Genomic DNA, 19,696 nt, shown 5'->3' with positions numbered 1-19,696 from the left:
CTTCAAAAACTGAAACTACAGAAGATGTCTATGCCTCATATCAGATATAACATGATCACATGTTTGTCTGGAGTTCTTAAATTATTGCTTCACATTGTACATCAAATAATGTCATGATAATCTGAGGCTCAGGATGACTTTCTTTTGTGTAGTCAAGAGTATGTGTTTAAGAAGCATGTTTAGGAGTGAATCAATGTAGTCAGTGATTACAATTATTTAACCCAGAACTCTGGTGTTAAGACTCTTGAACTTTAGGCCTACACTTAATATTAAATATTGACTTTCATACTAACCTTCAGGATTCAACTGAAGTCAAGATATTTATCTTTCCTATTTGATGTTCTCTAAACTCCATTTTTTTCTTGTATCCCTGAGAATCTGGCAAAAATTCCTTTCAAGTTCTAAATTTCCTATGTGTCATTTTATAGTCAACATTTCCAGCTTTTACATCCTGATTTCAAATCCACAATCACTTCCAGGGTAAAATCACATAAAATATCAGATTTCCCCATGTAGTTATCCCAATCACTCTGTTATCTTATTCCTACAAAGCTTTACATTTGTTATAAAAAAATGTTAATTTACATATGTGTGTATATGTTTGTATGCATGTGTATGTATAGTCATTGAGGGAACAAGACATGGACAGAAATACAGAAACTTAGATAAAGACATTATTTCTAGAAATTTCTGATCATTGCAATGAAATATTGTTTTCAGATGATAGAATTTTCTACTTGAAAAAATTCATGAAAGGAAACCAAAAATTACTAAATCTACCAAATGATCAGATCCTCATGATTTACAACAACGTAGTCCTTAGTTACATGCATAATAGAAAAAGTAAACACTTATATAATATTTAATGCACTATGTTTCACCATCTCTGAAATAAAAGCTCATATTCACTATAGTGCAGCCATTTACTATCTAGGAAACCACCCTGATGAAGTACAGGAATAAAAGTATATGTGCACATAGCATTTTTATATTAACAGTTCAAAAATAATCTAAATATCACATAACTATATAGATTTGAATAGGGAAATAATTTTGGCAATTATGGAATATCCAACACATATGTAAGTATTTCTCTGTGTGTTCAAATATCACCATATATACATATTCCCCTAGGTCTATTTATCCATGTGCATGAGAGGGTAGTGTTTAACCACTAGAGGGAAAAAGAAAAGATATCCTTGGACAAACTGGCAAATTCAGATTTTACTTCTTGTTATTTGTTCCCTCTGGCTGGAAAGATCTTTCCATGTTTTCTCTCTATATGCATACACATACATAAACCTGTACATACATGAATAAACATGTTCACCACACACATATACATGTACACACATAATTATAATTTAATAACCATGGAAAAAGACAAAAGCATATTGAACAAACTGTCAAGAAATCATTCCCCTAGAGAGTTACATAGAAGTGAGAGATGCATAAATTCTGTATTTTATTTTAAAATATTTTTAAAATCATAGGATAATTTCTGATTGTTAATTTTTATTAAAATAAACTAATTTATAAGTTTGTTTCTGTTTGGTATACACTGAAGATGCACTGTAGCTTATGATCTCAGAACTGTATTACAACAAGAATTTTATTAGATATTCAACAGTGAGGTTTCTCTTATGCAGGAAGTTTGAACTGAATTTTGAAGGGTGGGGAAAATTAGAAGACACAGAGCTCATGGATGGTATTCCTCCTGTTAGGGTGTACAAAATGATTGACACATCAGCCAGAAAAAAATATATATATACTTGTTCAGATGAGGCTGTAGAGTTTCAGAAATTTGGTAACCTTTCCTTTCTTCAGACTGGAATGAAACAGAGTTCATAGGAGGGTGGTATAGAGCCTAGACCAATTGTACTTGGGGTGGTGTCAATGTCTTTTGGATCAATCAGAGGTTTCAAGGTAAAATGCTGTAAAATGCTGGTCAGGATTAAAAACAGTTCCATGCGAGCCAGGCCCTCTCCAACACAAACTCTTTTTCCTAAAAATGACACACAAATCAATTAATCATTTAATTCTATTTCTGAGTTATCACAAGAGGAGGCTTAAATAATACAAAATTAATGAATATATTAATCTATGAATAATTAATGCTTGGCTTCTATTCATCCACAAACCTGGTTTCTCTTCTTCCCTTTCTTCCTTTCCTTATGTCTGTCTGTTTCCTGGAAACTGGCTTCTAGGGACAGTATTAATCCAGGACCCAATTCCTTAGAATTCATACAACTGGGTGTCAAAGAGCTTAGAGTACTTAGTGCTTCAGTCCCACTCTCCCACTTCCTACTTCTGGCAGTGACTGTATTTATTCATCTACCAATACACGCATTTGCAGTTTAAGCATCCACTGTATCTTGGCTAAATGCCTATTTAGTTTCCAGGGACACCCTCCTTCCCTTGAACCTTCCAACCTGGGATGGAAACATCTTCTTGCTGATGCTAGTCCCTAATAGCACACTTGGCCACTTCCCTTGTCCTGTGCACACCTCCGAAAACAGCCTCCTTATTAGACCCTTCAGCTAACATTTTTGAGTGTTTGCCACTTGTTTCCTACAAAGACCCTTACAAATTAAGACAAAATACTCAAATGTTCTTTCCTGAAAAAAAATTTCCCTTACCCTCTAAATGCTCTTCCCCTGCCTCAAAAAGACCAGTCAGGAGCTCATCTCACTATGCTCTCACAGCAGCCTCTAGCATAGCATTGGTCACACTACAGCTTCATTGCCTGTGAATTAATCTTCCTCTCTCTTGGAGAGAAGATCTGTTTCTTATTCACTTTCGTATCCCTGGATCTCAGTGTGGGATTGCTACACATAAGGTGCTCAGTAATGTTATTGATTAAACTGACTTCTCAAGGTAACTGAGAAAATTCTTGGTAGAACTGGACTTCTAGGAGCTCTTCAGAATCTCTGCAGGGTCAGGAAGCAGAATCAATGGGCAGAGCCTCCAACCCAATGAGAAAAACCTAACAACCTGAACATGCCTCTGGCCTCATAGAAATGGCAATTCGTACAGGCCAGAGAAGTCTCCCTTCTCCTCATTTGACCCCTGATGCACACATGAAAACAGAGCTTGCTTGCCTGCTGAGAAAGCCATGAAGTGGTCACTCTTCTTAAAGTTGCCACTTTCATCCAGAAAGTGGCCAGGGTCAAACTTCTGTGGGTTGGGAAACTCTTTTTCATCATACAGAAGAGAGGTCAGAGACACCATTATTTCTGTGCCCTTTCAGAAAGAGAAACACATGAATTAGTTTATAAATGAATCATGGAACTTGAAAACAATTAGAAATCCCTCACCTAATCTTCTTATAGATCTTGTAGATGAGGGAGGGGAGTGGGAGGCACCAAAAGGAGAATTTATTTGCTCCATGTCACATAACAAATGAACAGCCAAGCCAAACAGGTCTTAACCATGTAATGCCTGGTCCAAGGCCCTGTTCACTGCCTGCAAGGCCATCCTCAGCAGGGTATAGCCTGACACAGCATTTCCTGTGCAGAAAGAAAATCAAGGAAACTCCCTGAAGTGCATTGCTCTGGACAAATAAATTGCAAAATTGTCTAACAGAGCTGATGTCACTGAAAATCCCGCTTATTTTCTTGAGAACTGACTTGAAGTATTCTTTGAACCTCAGTAACTTGAATTTCCATATTCTTGAAAAACATTTAATTTCCCATCAAGATGAGAAACTGGTAAGGATGCTGTGATGGTTTAGATATGAGGTACCACAAAAGTTCATGTGTAAGGCAATGCAAAAAAGTATAGAGGTGAAATGAGTGGGTTATGAGAACATTAACCTAATCAGTACATGGATTAACTGGGTGGTAACTATAGGCAGGTAAAGTATGGCTGAAGGAGGTGGGTCATTGGGGGAATGCCGCTGGAATATATATTTTTCCCTGATCTGCTGATCTTAATCTCACTCTCTGCTTCCTTTCAAGTCCTGAGCTGCCCTCCTCCATCACACCCTTCTGCCTTGATGTTCTGCCTTACCTTGGGTACAGAGCAATAAAGTCAACCACATAGAGACTGAGACCTCTGAAACCATAAGTCCCCAAATAAACTTTTCCTCCTCTAAAATTGTTCTTGTTGGGTCTTTTGGTCATGGCAACAAAACAGCTGAGTAAAACAGATGTTCTCCTGTTGATATGTTGATTTAACTGAATTGCAACATATTCTTTTAGAAAGGAGAGAGAATTTCTAACTTCTAGATTCAGTTTATTTTTCAAAGTCAATGGAATCTTTGCCTCTATCTAATCAAGCTATGTTACCACATGTAAGTTGTCTAACATTTCAGTACTACATTTCCATCACTAGTAAAATGCAAACAACCCACCATAGTTTATTGTAATTGTAAAATGGTAAAGTAGGATAATATGTGAAAGACATTAGGGAGGACATTGAACTTAGTGTCCTGCTAATGGAAGTGAGGACTCTGCCACTGAGCTATACCCCCAGCCCAAAAAAATTTTACATACATACTGCCACATGTGAAAGTGCTCAGGGAGAAAGATTTTATTACCATTATAATAATGATAAGTTTTCACAATATTTTGGTATCTAAATGTAACCCGTAATTAAAGAAAAAAATGTCAATAAAAACAGACCCCATGGTATCCTAGAATTATCACACAAGAACTTCTAAATAGATGGATATTATGAATGTGCCCAAGTATTTAAAGAATAATTAAAAGGAATAAATAGTAGCTATTATATCCCTGTATAAAAGTAGATATGCTATTAAGTTCTATAAAGAAACAACAATAAGTAAATAAAATTATAAAGTTGAAAAGAGCAGAAATTCAAATTTATTGGATAGTGTTAATATCAAGAAGACTGCAAAAGAATAAGTCAGCAAAGATAAAGACATGTTAATAGGGAAAAGTCAAGAGAATCCTATCAGATAATCTCTGATATAAATGCACATACATACATATATTGTGGGGTGATCCCAAATGCAAAGGAACTGGTTTTACCTCTAGGGCAAGCACGGGGGTAGGGGGAAGGGGGAAAGGGGAATATTGGGTGACTATAATAATCAGTCTCACTGTCTTGAAGAACTAGTGACATGCTTCAGCTATGCTGTCCACACAGAAGCTGAAAAGAAATTGGCTGAATCCCAGAAAAGAAAGGGCCAGACAAGAAGAGACCTAAATTCTATATGTGAACTCTACAGAATCTCTGGGTCACTCTCAAATTAGACACTTGTTGGCCAAACTCCAACATCTGGGGAGAAATAGATCACCTTCCTACCCCACAAAATTACAGATTAACAGCTAATATAAAGACATTTTCAGGCAGACAAAACTATATCATTCTTTATCTTCAGCATTTAGAATTCAACAAACGTTATTCAACATTCTACAAGATAAAGAATATTGAAAATAAATACTTAGCATGAGAAATAGAGATTGTGCCACTGTTGTGGAAAGTGGGTGGATCACAATGTGACACATCCAGAAGAATATAGGCACTGCCATAAGCCAAGCAAAATCAGGCCTGTTATTAAATTGCTAAATTTAGTAACATGGCAGCCATCTATGACCTGGATGAACACAGCATCACTGGAACGGAAGATAATTTTCAGTGGATTGATGAATAAATGATCAATTGGGAAATGTTTACGTGGCTAGAACAAACCACTTTTTCTGGGAATTTTGAATTTGAGGAAATGGTTGAGAAAAGTTTGAGCCAAAGGGATTAGAGTTTAAGGATAGATCTTTCTTAAGATGTAAGAGATGTGAGTAGATAGAAAGGAGCCAGAAGGGAGGGAAAATATGAAGATTAAGCAAGAAGGGGCTGGGGATACAGCTCAGTTGGTAGAGTGCTTGCCTCGCATGCACAAGTTCAATCCCCAGCATCACAAAAAGAAAAAAAAAAAAGAAGAAGAAGAAGCAAGAGGAAATTATTATTTAAGGAAGATCTTTGAAAAAGTGAGGAGAAAGGGGCTATGCAGCAGTTTAGAAGGGTTTACTTTAGATAAAAGGGGATTTCTTTCACAGTGACAGACATGAAAGAGAATTGTGTGGATGCAGCTAAGTATGTGTATCTAGAGGAAGGGAACTGAGGGACTTCCTCCCAGTGCTCTGATTTCCTCTGTCAGGTGGAAGACCAAGTCACCTGGAATAAAGGAGCTGGTAGAGAGTTCGGGTGTTGAGGAAAGTTCAAGGTTAAAAGAGTCACTGTGGCACATGGTGACCCAAGATGAGTAAAGTTATAAAACAGGGTTTCTGAGTACCTTTGAGACACATTCAGAATTGGTGAATAGTATACCCATGTATTGTGGGTGGTGATTATAAGACCAACCTGCTGGGTTGCAGAGTCTTCTCTGGCAGACTGGGTTCAATAGTTCAAGTAGGGGAGGAGGAAGGAGATTATTGGATCAGGCTCTTTATAAGTAAGTGAATCAGAAAGCAGGGAGGGAGGGAGGGAGATGGGAATATAAGACACGGGTTAATTGGCAAGAGTAATAAAACATACCTGGGAGAGCAAGGAAGCAGATTGCACTAACAACCAGGCAGAGGGTGGAGCTATCAGTATACTGAGGTTGCTACTGGTATTCTATTTAGAAAATATGTCAACAAACAAGAAAGAAAGGAGCACATGGTCAGAGGGTGAGATGCCTGAGTTCCCTTAGAAGTTTAGGAAATTCACATTGGAATCATCGACAGCCTAAGGTTCCTAAGGAGAAGCATAGACTAATTATCTCTTACCTTTGGAAAAACGTATTCTCTGAACTTAACGTCCTGAATCACTGTATGAGGCAGGTCGATGGGAAGGAGGTTAATGTATCTCTGGATCTCATGCAGCACAGCATCCGTGTAGGGCATGCGGCTCCTGTCCTGCATGCAGGGGCTGCGGTCTCTTCCAATCACTCGTTCAATCTCTTCCTGGACTTTAGCTGGAGAGGAAGAAATGATAATTTATATGAAATGAAAAAGATGTAAAATAACTTTTATTTGAATTCTTAATCATTGTGGTGGAAGATATGGAAATTATGGATCATTACCTCCATAAGGGAAAAATAGAAGTTTTAACTTCCTGGGCAAATTAGATGTCAATTAATTACCTAAATATATACACATATAAAACATAATTGTCCAACAAAGTTCAGTTTTCAAACCAGATTCTCTATTTTGTGTAGACTCAAAGATCTAGAATCTTAAAAAGTCATTAAAAACCATGTAGTTTACCACTTTGTGTGTGCCAGTTTTCATTATAAATATTATTGTAAATTCCAAGAGGTTAAGAAGTACTCGGTGCAGTAAATGCTTAATAAAGAGAAGAACAGAATAAGATATTTGGTTGATTAAGCACAAGGGAACAGGAAGAAAATTAACATTTATTTAGAATGTAATATATGACAGACATACTGCATAATTCATTACAGTATAATTCCTCAAAATAGCACTGTGTGTTGGGTATTATTTTGTTTGGTCTAGAAAGAAACCTGGCCAGAGAAGTAAGTGTATTTCCTAAAGACACCCAGGTAATATGTGGTCTTTCCCATATCATCCCTGTGAAACAGATAAGAGACCAGGAACATGGACAGGTAGTGAGGAGGCTGAGGTTACACAGCTGCTCACAAGTACAATCAGAATATTGAGCCACCACTATTAGAGTCTAAAACCCATTTTCCAGAGTATCAATGCCATGTTACCACTTTGGTCAGGTTACATTTATCTACCACCTAGAGAATGAAACTTTGTAATGGAGCATGTGAAAATTCTGCACTTTGGTAGCTGTAAAGAAGAAAAAAAGGAATTTCACTTTCTTGATTTAGGGGCTGAAGTTTTATCTAGAAGAAAGGGGTCATATATATTGGTCAGGAACTACTTATAAAATCAGAATGGCATAGAATGGCACAGTAAGAGTTGTGATGGGAAGAAAGGAAAGGAAAATATATACAAATATGATGCAAAAGAAATCCAATGGAAGTGATGGGGAAACATGACACAATAACATCTTGTGAAGTACACACAAGATTTAAAGGTTTGTAAAATAATACATACTGTTTCTGCTCATACTCAGCATAGGTTTTGCAAAAGCTCATGAGAGAGTATATGTCATGTGAAAGAAACACAGGAGCACCACATCTCACTATGCACACTAGTAAAGGAATATTAAGGTTATGCTTCTATTTTCCCTATAAACAATGGGAGGGTAGAAGGACCTAAAACAAAGTGCTGATATCATGGAGGTAAGTCTCATGAGGTTTATTTCTACTGAATGTGTTGCAATGCATGAGAGCAAAGTCATGATATAGCAATGAAGGAAATGTCCTCGTAGATGAGGATACAACACAAAAGAGGTGGGAAAATGAAAAAGTTGCATTTGCAAGAGAAGTTATGTTTGTGAGGAAATTTTTATTTTTCTAAAACAGCAAAGAAAGGGTTTTTTAAATTGGGGTACAATTATTTTTTAGTTGGAGAGTTAGCCTTTCTGATTGAGAAATATTGTAAGTTTCTTGAGCAAATCACTACATGGTTAATGCATTTGAGTATAAATATCTTTTGACAAAGGTATATTTATCTGGACATGGAAGACACATCAAGAGAGATTTTTGCAGAGAAAGAAAGAGGCTATCTCTTCAGTTTGGGAGTTGGAGTTTTATCTAGAACAAAGGGGTCATATAAAGTGGTCAGAAACTACTTATAGGATGTCCAGATCCTTTGACAAATGTTACTGCATCTGTCCCAAACCAAATCAAGGATTCTGCACCATAGCAAGAATAACAACCATGGCCCTTCTGATCTGTGTTGTTTAAACATTTCATTCTTTTTCCAGTGATCTAATTTGAATTGAATCCATCCAGTGGTAGGTAAAAGTACAAATGATGAAAGTATTTCTAGTACATTATCTATGCAGGTAAACAGTGGAACAGTTATCAGTGTTGTCTGCTAACACCTACCTGGACTTCATTCTGCCTGTCATCTGTGCTCATACCTGAGACCTCAGGATGCTTCAACAGGAGCAAGAGTCCATATTTCATTGTGGTACTTGTTGTCTCTGTTCCTGCAGTAAACAGATCCCAGATGGTGATGATCAGGTTGTCCATGGTAAAGTCAGACTGTGTGTTATGTTTTTCCTAGAAATGATGTGCGATAGTTTCTTGGTAAATAAAATGTCTTCCAGGTAAAATAAAATAATTCAATATAACATAAGTATTTGGTAAATTAAGGCAGACATTAATGCTATAGCTGAAGGTGAAGTAAGAAGAATATTAGAATTCCTTTAAACTGTTAAAATAAAACCAGTTACAAACTTCTAAGTCCTCACTTTCCCACCCACTAGAGTAAATCAGTTATCCCGTAATGTCTTGCAAACATAATTTTTACTATGTCATCCACTGCTACTCCCTGTCAGTTCTAGCGTCCACTGTTTCATCATGTCGAAATCTACCCTTCAGACCTCCAGTGTTAACACACTCCCCAACTTCATCACTATTCTCAATTTCATCAGTCATCATACCCACCACCATTCCTCAGTTAAAATCAAGTTAAATTAACCTCCTCAAAATTTCCACACACTTAACCACTACAATTATCATTCCTTGGTATTATTTTACCCTCCCTGTTAATCTAAACCAGAGTTTCCTCAAAACCTACCTCAACTGTGAAGTCTCCTGCAATCTCTCCAAAGGTAAACCTCCCCAGATTTCTATCTATTCTTGTGTTCAACTAATTGTTAGGCCTTCCATTCATGGATGGTTTCTTGTTTGTTTTGTTTTGGGTTTTTTTTGGTACTGGGGATTAAACCCAATGGTGTTTTACCACTGAGGTGCACCAAAAGCCTTTTTTATTTTTTAGTTTGAGACAGGATCTTGATAAATTGCTGAGGGCCTCACTAAGATGCTGAGGCTGCCTTGAACTTGTGAGCCTCCTGCCTCAGCCTCCCAAACTGCTGGAATTTCAGGCATGCACCACTACCCCTGGCTCATGGAGGTTATTTTATGAACAGTGACATTATCATCAGTCTTGAACGTGTGACTGTATATGTGTATCAATTCACCCCCAAATAAAGAACAGCCTTTATCATGGTAAATACAAATCCTTTCATGTCATTTCGCCACTGAGAATTTTAAAATATCGCAAGACACTCAATGATTTGCATTAACAGAAGGTTGCACAAGTAATGGAAAAACAAAGCTTATCTTTGAGTGATATTACCCACAAAGCATGAGATATAAAGACAGAGTCACATTATACCTTTTCCATTTTAATCAGGAAATAGTCAATAAAGTCCTGAGGGTTATTGATGTCCAGAGATTCTTGATGCTCTTTTACTTTCTCCATAATAAACTTTTTTTGGTTAGCAATGATTTTAAAGAACTCATTATGACTTCCTGGGAAATAATGTAAACTAGGGAAAAAATTATAGAGCTGAAAGAGGAAAAAAAATCCTTCATTAACTCAAGAAACATTTATAAGCCCTTATTAGATGTCATCCACTTTGCTACGTGCTGAGTACAAATGAGTAAGACTCACTTCCTGTACTAAAATATACATGGAATTTAAAGAAGAGGACACAAATAAAATGTCTGTGGTTATCAAATGTACAGAAATTTAGATTCCAGATGTAGCTCACTGGTTGTTTTGCCAAAGCTACTTTCAGAAATACCTAATACCTCTGGGTGCTAAATGAAGGGGTAGGCTACTTGTTCTTTGAGATTTTTCCCAGATAGAGCACATGATGACCTTATGAATCCACACATAATTTCAGTTGCTAATGACTGTTCAACACAATCTACTAGAATTTTTTGACAGTGTACCATACCATAATAAGAAATACATTTTACATCATCAAGCTCTATACTTATAGATTTTTTTTAAAAAAGTTTCTCAAATGAATTTTCTAAAATGAATTACTCTAATACTGTATTTTTCTTTCTGTTCTACTTTACTTCATGTTATAAATTTTATTTGAACTATTAAACTAACCTCATATCTCACAAACGGGTTACAAATAATAGCTTTATAAACATCACTTTAGCCATTTTGAAATAGGGCCGAGGGATGAGGTAGGTATGGGCAATAAATTAGCTAGAAAATTATTTTGTAACTGAAGGAAAACCTAAATCAACACTCTAGCTCCACATACTTATAATCAACTTTAAAAATTGTGAATTCTGGAGGTGATATCATTCATCTCCCACTATCCGATGGTTCCAAAACTGAAGCCACTTAACAGATTACAACTGTTCTGTGAAAGTTGCCTTTTGCTCTTCTCCCCTGTTCAGTGTCTTAATAATTGAATGATTGACTAAAGGGGAATTGTAACAGCAATAATGGCTACATCATTTTGTCATATTTCACCCTGTCTTGAAAACTATCCCCTCGAAAAGTTGTTTTTTGTCTATTTCCTTGCCCAGCATTATAATTTCTAAACAAAACCATCTTTAAGTGACTGACTGAACTGCTGGAGGCAACTATTGCAAGAAAAAGGAATAAGAAAATACAGGTTCCAAGACCTTCTAATCAGTTCTCTTTCTTTAGTTTTTCAGAATCTGGAACATCTGATGGTCTTCAGATAACATCAATGTATGGGCTAAAGATTTGCTAATCCAGCTCCTTAAATAAAAGTGGAATATCATTTAACTTGCAGGAAAATAAAGTGTCTGCCTAAAGAATTCTAAGGACTGGCCTAGGAGATGCAAGTTGGTTATTATCACAAAGATGTTCCAGTAAAAGAGAAAGGAAAACACTCCCAAGGGAGGGAGATGGTTAATGAACCTGCATGTGTGACTCAGCATGTAGCCTTCAAGTCTATGATCCCCTCTCCTGCTCAGGAAAGTCTTTTTGCACCAGAGTTCTCTATGATGAACTTCATTTTTAAGGTATCACAGCCTCCCACCTCCATCTTCTCAGGTTGGTATCCCTTGAATAAATCAGATTTCCTTCCCATCAACTCTTATCTCCCAAGTATTGGCTTTTAAGCAGTGAGCAGATGGACTTGGGTCCAATGATAATTTCACATTTAAGTAGAACTGGATCTTACCTGTATCCAGGGAGTGCTTACAAGTCGGAAATTTTCATGAAAATAGTGAATCAAGGTATGAAATTTCTCATCACCATAGTCAAAACGATTCTGGAAAATGACAGAGGCGATCACATTGCAGGGAACACAGGACAGAAGGAAGGTAGGATCACATGGAGATCCTAAAAACAATGGAAGTTAGAAGTTAGGACACAATTCTCATATAAATCTTAAATGTATTATTTAAAATAACTTGGAAGGGTGAACTTCCTAGATAGGCCATCATCACTACAAACTCCACATGCCTAAAAATCAATTCATTGTTTTTCCCCAAACAAAAGTGACTAATAAGCTCCAGTTTGTTTGTTAATTTCTATTCCCAGGTATCTGACTCCTTTCATTATTTTCCAAATGTTCTAATTCACAAAAAGGAAAATGCATGAAAATCATTTCATGTAGACACTTTCTCATGCTGCCTGTAGAAAACTGAGCAACCAAATAATAAAGAATAATAAGAAAGAGGAGAGAGTAAGTAGGGCTGGGGTTGTGGCTCAGTGGTAGAGCGCTTGCCTAGCACATGTGAGGTATTGGGTTTGATCCTCAGCACTACATTAAAATAAATAAATAAAACAAGGTATTATGTCCATCTACAACTAAAAAGCAAAAAATACAAAAAAAAAATATTAAGTTTAAAAAAAAAAGAGTAAGGGAACTTGAAATTGTATTTAACACAACACTCCTTGGAAATCCAGGTATAATTTTCTTATAGAAGAGAGAGTAATAAGAAATAAACGCAGTCATACTCAGATATTTGAAAAAATCCACTATAATTTTGAAAGCAGGTTTCCTACATAATAAAGAATACAACTTCTTTTTTTTTTTTCTTTTTTTGTACCAAGGAATTAAGCCAGGGGTGCTTAACCACTGAGCCACATCCCTAGGACTTTTTATTTTTTATTTTGAGACAGGGTCTCACTAAGTTGCATAGGTCCTTGCTAAATTGCTGAGGTTGACCTTGAACTTCCAATCCTCCTGTCTCAGCCTTCTGAGCCACTGGGATTACAGACATGCACCACCACACCCAGCAATCTCCATTTTTTTTTAAATGTTTGATAGCTTTATTCCTTTGTCTTCCTCTTCTACCCACATCTAGACAAGCGGATTAAAAAGCCCAAGTGCTCACTCCATTGGCACAAGCAGGAAGTTTAATCCATGCAAGCCCTGCCCTACACAGGGACCCCATCCTGGCCACAGCTCCAAAACACCATGAAACCCTCAAGCCAGTATCTCTTACCTTCTTTCTCACACCATTTTCAGACCTGCTTGGGAATCACTGTCTTCCCAGAAAGCACCATGACATGAATAATAAAACTTTCATATCCTATCAGCCTGTGTCACAGCATTAGTCTGCACCCTGCCTCTGTGCAGTGACAACCACAGCCCTATAACTCCAGAAGGAAACAATTAGCTCAATCGAAAAGTAGAAGTTTCAAGGACACACTGCTTTTTCTCAATCTATGGAAGACATTTCCAACAGTTAGCAACATCCAATGTTGAAATGGGTGTCCCCAAGAGTCTGAGGTCCCCAATAGTAGATGGAATGAGGCAGAATGCCAGTGACCATCGGTCTGAAAACTAAGAGAAGGTCACAGTCACCATGGGAAAGTGGAACCCATCCATGTAAATTCTATTTTAAATACAAAGTAAGTCCAGGCATGGTGGTACCCGCCTGTAAATCTCAGCTACTCCAGAGGCTGAAGAAGGAGAATCACAAATTCAAGGCCAGTTCATGCAACTTAACAAGACACAATCTCAAAATAAAAGAGTAAAATGGGCTAGAAATGTAGCTCAGTGATAAAGCACCCCTGCACTCCATTTCCAGTAGCACAAAAGACAAAGAAAGGAAATCCAAATGAAGTACAAAAAAAGTCTCTTCCTATTTAATATGTACTAAAAGCCAAATTACTTTGCTAATTCTATTTCCAAAATTTTATTCTAAGGAAATAGTCAAAGATCTGCAATGTTTTGTATAAATTTCATTTTTTTGTATTAATAGCACCAAAGACCAGCAATAACTCATCTGACCAAAAGTAGAAGACTGGCTAATTAAATTATGGTACATCGGAAATAAGAGAATTCAGTTAATGTTCTTGAGAGTACTTTAAAATCAAACATATGAGACTATCAACTCGATATATTATATCTAAAAATAAGTTTACAGAACAATATGCACAGTATATGCCCCCTATTCTCATTCCTTTCCTTTCTGCATAATAGGTATCAAACAATGTTCATTGGCACTCTTAATCCATTTCCAAAAATTTATTCTAAGAATAAAACTAGATTTATATAAATAAACACAACAGCGATTCACCATAGGAATAAAGTATTATTAATTTAATAATGTGCTTTAAAATATTTAAATAATAAGGTTCTAAAACAACCTATGCCTTATGATCCTGACCTTACCCCTTACTGCCTGATCTCCTGCCCACTCTTTCTCCTCCTTTCCCCTGTGCTCCAGGCCTGTAGGGGCATACACTGAGATTTGTACAGTGGCTGCTTCCCCCTTCTCTCCTACACTCTTCCATATGAGACAAATCCCACCATGCACATTGGAAGAATTAGGTGGACTTTGTAATGTTTCTTAAGAAGTTACTAGAAAAGTTACTTAGTTTTTAAAGTTAGTATGGCCAAGACTGCTAGTTAATTCCCAAAATGCATGTTCTCATCTTCTTCCTCTGGACATAGTTAATCACATTTTCCAGTTTGTCTCACAGTTAGGTGTGACCCTGTTTGTTACTAAGATAGAGCCCATGGAATAGGAAGAAATTTTCTGTGACACATCCATGCCTGACCTAAATGTTATTTGCTATTTTCCTTGGTCTTTTCTACTTCCACTACCAAAGAGATGAATCTTGCTTGACATTGAAAGCCAAAGGGTAATGATATTAAAGACCTGTCAACCTGTCCTAAAAGTGGCTATGCCCCTCACCACTCCACTTCTTACTACTGTCACCTGAACAAAAAGTAAATTTCTGGTTTACTTGATACTCTATATCCTTATCTAAAATTCTACTTGTAATAGCAATTAGTCTACCCTATTACTGTTAATTATACAAATAATTATACACACCGTTGGTTTTTTTTAATTCGTCTATCAGACACAAGGCTTCCTCTTTAATTCGGTCTTCAATGGTTTTCTTCCCCATCCCCATATTCCGCAAAACCGTGAGGGAGAAACGCCGAGTTTGCTTCCATATGTCACCATTGCTGAAAACAATTCCTATCAAGACACAAAGAAAAAGAGCACAGATGAATATCCTCCATGGTCTTGAGTTCTACCCGAGTACTCATCTCACTCATCTCAGGAAATGACAGTGACACATAACCAGGAATGTAAATATAGTGGTGGCAGCTTCAGAAATTCCCATTAAGCCCCACCTCACCTGCCACCTCTCGTCACCTAACCTAGCATTTTACTGTCAGGACACTTGATCTTACATATTATTAAACTCTTCTTCACCCATCATCTCCTCAAAATCTCAGAACAATTCTGTGAATCAGTGTTCTTTCCCCATTATACTGGAAAGAATGTTGATGATTATGGAAATAAAATGCTTGCTGTTATGATCACACAGTTAATAAATCGCAGTGAGTCCAAAACATAGGATTCTTCAGGCATGACTCTTATGATTGTAAGTGAATTTTAGGAGAATCATCAAGAGGTGGCAATTCTCAAGAGAATGTGAGACAACTCTTCTGCATTTGAAGGAATCTCCTGATAATCTATTCCTCACATAAAGGAAATAGTCATGGACATATAGCTCTTCGCATCTCAATACCCACTTTTACTTGTTTAATCTCTTCCACATAATGTGGTCTTAGCATCAGTAAGTTCAAAATCAGACTTCCAAATTCAAGACAAGATACAGAGGATAAGGGGAAGGGGGACAAAATTATAGGCAATTTGCATAGGAAGCTCTTAGCACACAATGTAGAGAAGAAAAGGATCATTTATCTGTGTGTTCCAGAACCCACCAGAAAGATGAATAATTTAAAGTCAGCTCCTAAACTGGACAGGTCAACTATAGACAGTCCCCAATTTAACAGTGTTTTAATCTCTGAATTTTTTTTTACTTTATAATAGTGCAAAATGGACACATATCCAATAGAAATCACACTTAAATTTTTGAATCTTAATTTTTTGTCAGGCTAGTGACATGCAGTGCTGATCCTTGGCAGCACCAGTCGGCCAGGGCTCCCAGTCAGCCTTTCAATCGTGGAGGTAAATGGTTGATGCTAGACTATGATGTTAGTGTACAAAATGTATTTTGACTTAGAATATTTTCAGCTTAGATGGGTTTACAGGGATATAACCACATCATAAATCAAGGAGCATCTGTACTTAATTTTTTAAAAAGCTTTTATAATCTCAATCCAATGTATAATCCCTATGCATTTCTCCTTGATCCTTTTATCAGAGCATATCTGTGCTTTATACTTTGTATTCTATTGGATTCGAATACTTCTTAGGTTTTTTAGAAGAATAAAAGATTAAAAACAGATCTGTAAATAGTCCAAACCCGCAATGATTCCACGAATATTAACCAGGCTTCAAACAGAGCCTCATAGATCCATGCTTCAGTCCAAGAAGCAAAATATTTGGTGAATAGAATGCTATAGTCATTACCTCCCCTGTTCTCTTTCAGTCACTTGCTTGTAATATCAACTGGCCATAATTAAATTAAAAGTGTCTTAAGCACAAATTCATAGAGCATTAGTGGTCAGATGGTTTACTTTCACTGAATTTAATGTTTCATGAGGACATTATGTCACATTCATAGATTTTGGAAATGAATTAACAACACCTTAGAGAAAATTTATTTATTAGAGATTATTAGAGGTCAGGAAGGAGCAGAAGAGGGTGGAAAAAAGAAGGGTGGATTTCATCAGTCCAGATTGTATGCATATTTTGAAATACCACACCAAACCCCATTAATATGTATAATTAATATATGTTGATTCAAAATTTAATAAAACTTTAAAACAATTTATTCATAGGCTTCGTTTAGAATTATGAAATGTGTGTTTCATAAATTTTTTTCAAGTGCTTCTAATTTCTTAATTTCTTCAACTGTTTGGATTCTTGCAACTTATCAACCCAAGGACATTCCCCAAAAAAACAATCATACCTAATCCTTGGAAAATGTGGTCAATCACTGGGTAACTTCCTCTGCCAGAAAACTCCTCTGCCCGATCAATCAGAGCTTCCTTTACAGCTTCATATCCATATAATACCACAGTGGGCTTCATGCCAAAGTGCACAGTAAATACAGGGCCATAATCTTTTGCTAGCTGGAAAAGAAGCAGGAGATGCAGAAAAGTGAGAATTTCAATACTTAAATGTAAAGGACTGAAAGAAATATTTTTATTTGTACAGTCTCATTAGTACCATTATAAAGGAATTATGAAGGAATTCAACTTTTAGAACCATTAATTTAATAAGAAAATACATTTAAATGGTACTTATCATGATACTATAAGATTGCTATTGTTATTATTCAGCTCCAATTATGTGACAGAGACTATATTATGCATCTGTTTATATGACTTAATAAACTTTTCCTGCCAAACCTAGAATTGCATCAATTTCAACCTTCCTGAGATACTTACAGTAAAACGATTTATTTCTCCTCCTGATTAAAAAAGTTCCTCCAAATTTCCCCATGTATACATGTTTACACTGCTAATAATCCTTGTTATTCATTCTCAATATCACCCTTTTAGCACCAAAGATCTGTACATTTTACTAATACAGGAAAACTTGGCAAACTAGTCATAGTATCTGCCTACTCTCCAGACTGCAAATTCTATAATGCCACTCTTTTAAATTTTTCATTTACCATTAAAAATCCTCTGTATTCATCTACAATGGTGCCTAATGCAAAGTAGTCATTAATTATTGCTGAATGTATGATACACTCAGGTAACCCATGCAAAATCATTATTATTTACATCTTAAGGAAATGGAGCTCAAAGCTCAGAGAAATCTTAAAACCTGCCTAAAGCCGTGAATTAACAAATGGGTAAACCAGATGCTGACACAATCTTGATCCAGAACCCAAGGCACAGGAAGAAGGAGCTTCTAGGGCAGTGCTACAGCAACTGAGCTATCTCTGGGGAAAGATAGGTTTCAGATAATTCCTTTGGAGAGGCACCACTATGTAAACTTGGAGCAGAAAGTTGTTGATTTCTTAAGTTGGTAAATGTAATAGGAATTGTCAAAATTCCTGAACCCTTAGTCACTTCTTTGACTTCAAGTTAATATGTGCTTCAGGAAAATTTAGTGTTGGAGCTCTGTAAGTCAGTAGATTTTGCTGAAACTGAAAACAGTTTCGTTCCCATTAGAGCGCATCAAAGAATAAATACTAAAATAGAGACCTAGGTCACAATAAAGATAGAGAATTCCTGCTTTTGATAATTTCAACAGTCACCTCATAGATCCCATTTTCTTCTAGTTATATACATTAGAAAAATCATATCCAGGTAGCCAGTGGATACTTCCCTTTAAAACATGGCACCCAAGACCATATTTTATTTAGCTCTAAGGCTATGTTATTTACTCGTTGCAAACAACTGAAAGAGAATCAGTCATACTTACAGTGCTTAAGGATTTGGCAATATTCTTAATATCTAACTGTAGCATATTTCCAATGATTGGAAGAGGAGTGGGGCCAGGTGGGAGCTTCCCTTTGGCATGCCTTCGATTCCACAGAGAAAAAAGAATCAAACAAGAAAGACAAACCACCAAGACAATGAAGAGAGCCATTGGTAAGCTGCGTAAATGCAACTGGAAGCTTAGACTCCAGTGATTCTATAAATATAGTGGGTTCTTATCACCAAACTTGTGTGCCCTTTGAACTTTCGGCAAGTGTTGTTTATCTTCAGTACACTTTGGCCTGCTGGTAGAAATGAGAACAAACATAAGACGCTAAGTACTGATAAATTCCTGTTTTAACTGTCATTCCAACTAAAACAATTAAAGTTGAAAACTATCAGATTTTCAAAGGGCTGGCTTCAACCTATGAAACTGACAAAAGATTTATAAGAATATCCCACCAGGCACACTGGAATATACCTATTATCCCAGATAATTCAGAGGCTGAGGCAGGAGGATCACAAGTTCTAGGTCCACCTGGGCAACTTAACAAGACCCTGTCTCAAAATAAACTTTAAAGGGGAAGGGCCTGGAGCTCAGAGGGCTGGGCTCAATCCCCAGTACCACAAGGCAAAAAAAAAAAAAGATATCCCTTCTGTCAAAGTTATCCTCATACAAGCAGAAGAAACAAACATTCTCTCAGTGACTTTTACCAGAGGATACCAGGGTAAAATAGACAATTGATGGGAATCTACCCTGTAATGGAAAGAAACTGCCTGAACACAACAGAGGAAAGCCCCCTGGCTGTACCCCTCCTCAGCTTCCTTGAATATCCATTCCCGTCAGGGTCCTATAGTCCTAGCCTGCATTGCCTGCTCTTCCCTGGGGAAGAAATAGACTCCAGTTATTCAACCCTGCAAATATTTAAAAGTGTCTAGAAACTTGCAGATATGAAAAAAGCTTTAAGACTCACAGAATTTCTTTAAATATTTTTTTTTCATTAACATGCATTTTTTGGAAATGTTAAGGATCCAGTATTTT

At 36.7% G+C, this 19,696-nt stretch overlaps 1 protein-coding gene across 2 annotated transcripts; it reads right to left on the bottom strand.

The window, feature by feature from the left end:
• Nucleotides 1-1,823: 1,823 nt before the first annotated feature.
• On the bottom strand, nucleotides 1,824-18,826 carry LOC114088574 (cytochrome P450 2C21-like). 2 transcript variants are annotated; one of them, XM_027930225.2, is made up of 9 exons: nucleotides 18,659-18,826; nucleotides 17,190-17,352; nucleotides 15,131-15,280; nucleotides 12,016-12,176; nucleotides 10,227-10,400; nucleotides 8,965-9,106; nucleotides 6,732-6,919; nucleotides 3,102-3,243; nucleotides 1,824-2,005 (listed from the first exon to the last, which is right to left on the bottom strand). In XM_027930225.2, the coding sequence occupies exons 1-9, from the start codon at nucleotides 18,824-18,826 to the stop codon at nucleotides 1,824-1,826; spliced, it is 1,470 nt and encodes a 489-aa protein (XP_027786026.2). The 2 variants fall into 2 exon arrangements, with proteins under 2 accessions (XP_027786026.2, XP_027786027.2); XM_027930226.2 differs by lacking the exon at nucleotides 10,227-10,400.
• Nucleotides 18,827-19,696: the final 870 nt, after the last annotated feature.

This window comes from Marmota flaviventris, chromosome 4 (assembly GCF_047511675.1).
Source record: "Marmota flaviventris isolate mMarFla1 chromosome 4, mMarFla1.hap1, whole genome shotgun sequence".
NCBI classification, from domain to species: domain Eukaryota; kingdom Metazoa; phylum Chordata; class Mammalia; order Rodentia; family Sciuridae; genus Marmota; species Marmota flaviventris.
The sequence above is the reverse complement of the archived record's forward strand: the minus strand, read 5'-3'. Positions and strand labels throughout refer to the sequence as shown.